The 7074-nt window shown below is 46.1% G+C and overlaps 1 protein-coding gene across 2 annotated transcripts; it reads left to right on the forward strand.

The window, feature by feature from the left end:
- The first annotated feature begins 407 nt into the window (after positions 1 to 407).
- slc35f1 (solute carrier family 35 member F1) lies at positions 408 to 6698 on the forward strand. 2 transcript variants are annotated; one of them, XM_063902405.1, is made up of 8 exons: positions 408 to 579; positions 1569 to 1744; positions 2777 to 2904; positions 3327 to 3486; positions 3581 to 3737; positions 3859 to 3911; positions 4004 to 4158; positions 4795 to 6698. In XM_063902405.1, exons 1-8 carry the CDS (start codon positions 485 to 487, stop codon positions 5026 to 5028), a joined length of 1158 nt encoding a protein of 385 aa, XP_063758475.1. In that variant the 5' UTR covers positions 408 to 484; the 3' UTR covers positions 5029 to 6698. The 2 variants fall into 2 exon arrangements, with proteins under 2 accessions (XP_063758475.1, XP_063758476.1); XM_063902406.1 differs by lacking the exon at positions 408 to 579 and having other exon boundaries at positions 1600 to 1744; positions 2782 to 2904.
- Positions 6699 to 7074: the final 376 nt, after the last annotated feature.

A 7074-nucleotide genomic window follows, 5' to 3' on the forward strand; every position in this document is an offset into this window, starting at 1 on the left:
GCCTCAAAAATGGACTTAACTACAGTACTTGAGTAAATGTATTTTGTTACTTTACACCACTGGAACTCCTACAATCTGCTACAAGATCTGAGTACTTCTCCCACATCTGCAGACATAGTGGGGGTTTTGACACCTTCTGGAAGTTGAAATCTGGACTTTGTGGTGAACGGATGCAGAGACAAACAGATGTATTACGTCTTCCTCCCGCGAGGGTATCTGTGTGACAGGACGCCCCCTGGTGGTCGGATGAGCTCCTTCACGTTAAATGCAGGACCTGCATCTGAGTCCTGTAGTTTCTCGCACTGCAGCTATAGCTTCACACCGTCGCTCCCTCCTCTGAGCTGCACTGCTCCCGGCAGCAACAGCAGGCTGCACCACCCCAACCCCCACCCCCCCACCCCCGCGGTCCTCCTTCTCCGGTTCTCCTCCTACTCCGGTCCTCCTTGCAGCACAATGTACTGATCCCAGCTCGGCCTTTTGAAGGATGATGTCAGTCATATCCACAGTGGAGAGCGTCCCCAGAGGTACGGACACCCCCGTGCCAAGCCTCTACCAGCGGATCAGGACGCAGTTAAGCAGGTGAGAGGATGATCTCTGCATTCACTCCCCCGCCCCCAGCTCAGCAGCAGCGTTGCCCTGCAGACAGATTCACACATAACTTATAACATCCCCAACCTGTCATATAACCTGTAACATCATGAATCATCATGAGTGCAGCTGATGCCAACATGAGAAGCAGCATGCAGTTGAGCATGTGTGTGTGTGTGTGTGTGTGTGTGTGTGTGTGTGTGTGTGTGTGTGTGTGTGTGTGTGTGTGTGTGTGTGTGTGTGTGTGTGTGTGTGTGTGTGTGTGTGTGATTGTGTTGCCACAGACACAGGGACGTTGATGCATTAAATATTTAAAGTAGGCAGAGAGAACAATAACATTTTAAGGCAATTTTAGTCAACATGAATCTCTGAGTTGCCAGGATTGGGAAAAACCAAGAAAAAAATATCTAGAAGTGTTTATAGTTACTGATCAGTAGATGCAGTATCTCTCTCTCATTCTGTGCATTGTTAATGTAGAATAAATATTCTTCAAATTGCATTTTATGTTTTTGTTATTGTGCAAATAAACCTTTCGGAAAGCCTTTTGATTGGTTAGTTAACATTTCTTGGTGCATGCAATTGCAATTGTGCTTTAAAAAAGTAATAAGGACAAAATCAGCCTTTCCAAAACATGTCCCCAGTGTAAATGGCAACCTCTTCGTGGACCTTTCGAGCGGAGCGCCACAGCAGCTGGATACACAGAGCACACTCAACAAATCTAGTTTCAACGTTCAAGTCATGTTAAACTTCACAATTTCAAAACAATGTGTCCAGCAAGTGTTGGATACTGCCTCTGTGCAAAGTGTGAGTGTCCTGTATAAAGTGTCCGATGGACTCTGGTCTCTCAACATATCTCCCAGGTGACAGAGCAGCAGGTTTTCCTTTGATTTGAAGCTGTAATACACAAGTGAAAAACATTTCCCACATGACTGACAGAAGTGTGTGTTCTGATGTCCTCCTGATGTCCATGTGTCCTGCAGGGAGCTGCTGGTGAGCCTGGCTCTGGGTCAGGTCCTGTCCTTGTTAATCTGTGCCATCAGTCTGATCAGCAAGTACCTGGCGGATGACTTCCATGCTAACACGCCACTCTTCCAGAGTTTTCTTAACTACATCCTGCTGTTTCTGGTCTACACCACCACTCTGGCAGTCAGGCAAGGTACACACACACACACACACACACACACACACACACACACACACACACACACACACACACACACACACACACACACACACACACACACACACACACTGCTGCACTTTCACGCTGAGGTTTCCTGAGGACGAGATGGGCCTAAAGCAAACAAACAGGCGACTAGGGTCAGCTGCATGTAGGGAAGTATGCTCACCACGCGCTCTGTCTCTCCCTCTACATGTATTTAATCCCTTTAGTTACTTTACAGATTAGGATTAATGATGTGAAATATAATCAACCCTTAAATCAGACTTTAGTTCACCTGCAGTAAATTCAGCAGCTACCCTGCAGTATACAAAGCCATTCAAACTAGCTGCACCTTTACCAGCTCTGAGAACACTTTAATGATCAATAATTATAAAACATATCAGAGATATTATTCTGAAATGGACCAATCAAACAATGACTACTTTTACTGTCGCTACTTTAAGTACATTTAGATGAGAGTACTTTCTACTTTCACTGGAGGAACATTTAGAATACTTTTACTGTGACAGAGTATTCCTACACTCTGGTACTTCTAGTTTACTCAAGTACAAGACCTGAGTACTTCTACTTTTACTGGAGGAACATTTTGAATGCAGGACTTTTACTGTGACAGAGTATTCCTACACTCTGGTACTTCTACAAGTACAGGGTCGGAGAACTCCTCTCCCCTCTGTGAGCGAAGGCGAGCCCAGCATCAGGACCAGCAGAGTAAGGGAACTTTTCTTTGCTCAGCTCTTGGCACTGTCGGGAGGTAAGGGGTGGGGGTCCCTGTTTATTAGATGCAACCAATACAATATGGAATCACCCGTTTTTTTATTTGAAGGTGTGATGGTGATTGGATGTATTCAGCTCTGCACTCTAAAGTGAATCATTTAAAGGGGTGTTGTTCCAATTAGGCAAAATTCTGTATGGAGAGAAGACCCCATACTTCACTACTATAGAAAGCATCAGAGTGTTTTGTTTTTTCTAAATTCAGCAAATTTCTCTCTCTCTCTCTCTGATCAGGTGAGGGTAACCTGCTGGCCATTCTGAAGCAGCGCTGGTGGAAATACATGTTTCTGGGTCTGATAGACATTGAGGCAAATTATATGGTGCTTAAAGCTTACCAGTACACTTCACTCTCCAGTGTACAGGTGAGAGTGTGAGTGTGTGTGTCTTTGTCATGTCTGTTGTACCATGACTTCTACATTCTGTGGTTTTGGTGGAGCTTTGTTAAGTGAAGGGCGAGGGTGGTGAGTGATTGAGAAATGTCATGGGAAATGTGGGCTCTTCATCTAACGTTAGATCAGGGAGGGGTCAGCTGTCATTCCTGGATCAAAGCGGTCAGAGGTCAGTAGCAGTGGAAAGCGCTGGAGAGTTGATCTGGAGCAGAGGGGATAGACACCACTCTCCATCAGTCCTAAAGAATAAGCTCTATGATCAGGATGCAGGGGGGGCTGCAAAAGGAGTCATAGGTTCAGCGGGTGCACCATGTGGCTGCTGTTGGTCACAAAGTTGAGGAGGAACAGCTAAGGGCAGGTAATAGATAATCGGCTGACGTGTGTCTGTGCTCCAGCTGCTGGACTGCTTCTCCCTCCCCGTGGTGCTGCTGCTGTCCTGCTGCCTGCTGCTGCTGCGCTACAAGGCGGTGCACTTTGTGGGGGCGGGGCTGTGTCTGCTGGGGGTCGGCTGCATGGTGGGAGCTGACCTGCTGCTGGGCCGGCAGCAAGGCCTTGGTGAGACACACACCAAAACACACACACACACACACATACACACACACACACACACACAAACACTTGCTCGTTTCTGTCCCCCCTCTCCCACCAGGAGAGCAGAAGCTGTTTGGGGACCTCTTGGTTTTGGGAGGAGCAACTCTGTATGGGATCTCCAACGTGAGCGAGGAGTTCATCGTGAAGAACCTGAGCCGTGTGGAGTTCCTCGGCATGATGGGACTCTTCGGATCCTTCTTCAGCGGCATCCAGCTGTGAGTTAGTGTGCTGAGGACAGACATACGTCATGGCGGACAGCAAGGGAAGACTTAGTGTTTGTGTGTGTGTGTGTGTGTGTGTGTGTGTGTGTGTGTGTGTGTGTGTGTGTGTGTGCAGGGCTATCATGGAACACAAGGAGCTGCTGAAAGTATCCTGGGACTGGCAGATAGGTGAGAGTACACACACACGTATGCACGCACACGCACGCACACACACACACACAGCACATTTTGACCCTGTGTGGCCCCCTGTGTGTGTGCAGGTCTTCTGTATGTTGGCTTCAGTGGCTTCATGTTCGGCCTGTACAGCTTCACGCCGGTGGTGATGAAGAGGACGAGCGCCGCCTTCGTCAACTTGTCCCTGCTCACCGCTGACCTGTACGGCCTCTTCTGCGGCCTCTTCCTCTTCCACTACAAGGTAACGCCACACACTCGCGCAGATCTCTGTCCGGTGCATGTGTTGAGCTGTCCAGACATCTAGAACAACATAGCCCGTCCAACCCCTGCTTTGAATGCTCGGTAATTTAAAAAAAGAATAGTGTGGTTCTGTTCCACACTGAAGGACTGCAGCACAGACGGCTAGAGTCTCAGCACAGGACACTTAGACGGACATTATAACAAACTTAGAAATGAACTCAGTGTCCAAGAGCTGCAGACACTGACATCATGTCTCAGTGTCATTGGTCCTCGAACACTGATGTACAGCTCTGGAGAAAATGAAGAGACCACTCCAAATGTTTCTTTAATCTCAATCTCTACATGTATGGCAGCCTTTCCAGTCTCTGTTGAATTCCAACACAGAGAAATGTTGTCAGTAGTTTACAGATTACAATAGAAAAAGAAATCCTTTAACAGAAAGACATATTTACAGTATAAATAGTAAAACAAGAGAAAATGATAATGCTGAAATGGTCTATTAATTCTTTCCAGAGCTGTATTTGCAGAGGATTTGATTGTGTTTGTGTGTGTGTGTGTGTGTGTGTGTGTGTGTGTGTGTGTGTGTGTGTGTGTGTGTGTGTGTGTGTGTGTGTGTGTGTGTGTGTGTGTGTTGCAGTTCTCTGGCCTGTATCTGTTGTCGCTCTTCATCATTATCCTTGGCCTGGTGCTGTACTCCACCTCGTCCACCTATGTGGCCCAGGACCCGCGGGTCTACAAGCAGTTCAGGAACAGCTGCAGGCAGCGAGGGGGGGAGCCGGCCTCATCTGACCCTGCAATGCTGGAGCCCTCCGTCACCTTCACTAGCCTAGGCCCTGAAGCGGGGGGGACGCATCCTGTACATGTCGCCTGAGATCTGGAGGAGGTTACGCCTGGAGGTCGGGGGTGAGCTGAGCCTCAGACACAGTTCACTCAGAGAACAGTGCAGGCTGAGAAAGGTGGGCCAGGTCTCAATGCTGCACCCTGTACTGGGGGGCTAGGGGCAGGTTACATTTTCATGTAAAAGTGTTCACTGTAAACCGAGACTGAGCAGACCGCAGTGATTGAACATTCATGTAAATACATGGCATTGTAATTTGAATCTATTCAGTCTTCTGTCTCTGTCAGTAATGTTCTGTATGTTGAAGATGTAATCGTTTCATTTGTTATTATCTGACTGGGATTAACAGAGCACAGGTTCCACCCTCACTGTAGTCGGCATGTTGCTGTGTCCCTGGGCAAGACACTTCACCCCAAACTGCTCCTATGGGGATTGTCCACAGTAATGAGTGTATGTAAGTCGCTTTGGGTAAAAGTGTCTCATGTGATGTAATGTTTATGAACCCACCTGCTCAAAGTGGATGACATGCTCAGTGAGAACACTGCAGGGGGCGCTGAAAGTCTGCCCACACTTCATCAGAGCAGTTCACCTCACACAAAGCTGAGCTCTAATGTCAATATGCATCAACTACTGAGCGTCTGTCCTCTTCGTTTTACACTTTTTTTTGTTTACACCAAAAAAAATCATTCAGTGTGAAGAAGGCCTTCAAACAGCATTTCAACCTCTTTCAAAAGAAATGTAATTTACAGAAAATATTAATGAATGAAATATCTAAATAATAGAAATGAGGGGTGTGGTCCGGTGGTGGTGGGGTGTTTGGATTCCTGGGCTCATCCGCTGTATGTTAAAACAAAGGTTGATAGGTTCAGACAAAGGTCTAAATGGAAAAACAGGTCATCTCTAGTAGAAACACCCAATCCCACACTTCCCATAATGCAACTTGATAGTGTGTTCATAGAGTTAAGAAGTGGGATATGCTGCAACACAACGCTCTTTACAGGAGATTCCTGCTGAAAAGAGCATTATTAGATTTCATGTTCCTCACATGATCACAGACGGGGCTGTCCTGCCTCCAGTTTGCTCTACAGTGGCCCTGTGGTGATTCATTTTCACAGTAAAGGTGATATGAGCTATATGTACACACCTGCTGATATACCTGTATTATTCATTTTCACCGTACTCTGAAGTGTGATGGATGTGAACACACACTTCCGCTCAAAGTTCAGGGATATGCACAAATCAGCAGGTGTGTAAATTACTATAAATAAGCCTCACAGAGTGTCACATATTTGAGTAAATTATGTTACTGCAATGTTTCAAGCATAAATCATGAGACAACATTTTTGCTCAAAATCATAAGCTACTATAATGCAGCTCCTGTACGCTCTTTTACAGAAAATATAATGATTGTGACATTTCAGGAGGGGCACTCTGTAGGCTTCAGCCAGTGTAATGTTTGCCCTGCACTAAAATGATAAACTTTTCTACCATTTCTACTGAACTCTGATATTTATGGAAGAAAGGATAGATATCTGCTGGCAGTGATTGTTTGATCCTTATCACATGACAAGCAGTGCCTGCTGTTGCGTTCCAAAACTTGAAATATTTTCAGCGAAGGACACAGCCTAACACCCTGGTGCTGCCCTGAAGAGCAGGAGCACAGTGCAGGCCTTCCTGGTGATCTCACTGTACAGTTGCCTTGGTCTGCTCTGGTGTTTATCAGTTTTTTTTACTTTCCTCTTTCAACTCACTTTTGTATCCTGTTTGGTGTAGTGCATTGGAGTTGCTGTCAGAAATGTGTTACATACGGTCAAATAAAGCACCTTTGTGAGCAGTGTCTTTAATGTTTTACAAGTGTTGGAGTTGAAGTTAAGCTCAGTGTGAACAGCAGTGTCACCAGTGTGGTAAAGGGTAAATGCTGACTTGTTTTGTTGTAGCACGTTAAGTGGTAATCGAGAATACAAAGAGGCGGTATAAATGCGCTCAGTTCACCACAGCAGTGAGTTGAGTTTTTTTTACATATCTGAATGACGTGTTTTAGACATATCTAAATGTCACGTATCTAATACACACATACTG

Source organism: Eleginops maclovinus, chromosome 15, assembly GCF_036324505.1.
Source record: "Eleginops maclovinus isolate JMC-PN-2008 ecotype Puerto Natales chromosome 15, JC_Emac_rtc_rv5, whole genome shotgun sequence".
NCBI classification, from domain to species: Eukaryota; Metazoa; Chordata; class Actinopteri; order Perciformes; family Eleginopidae; genus Eleginops; species Eleginops maclovinus.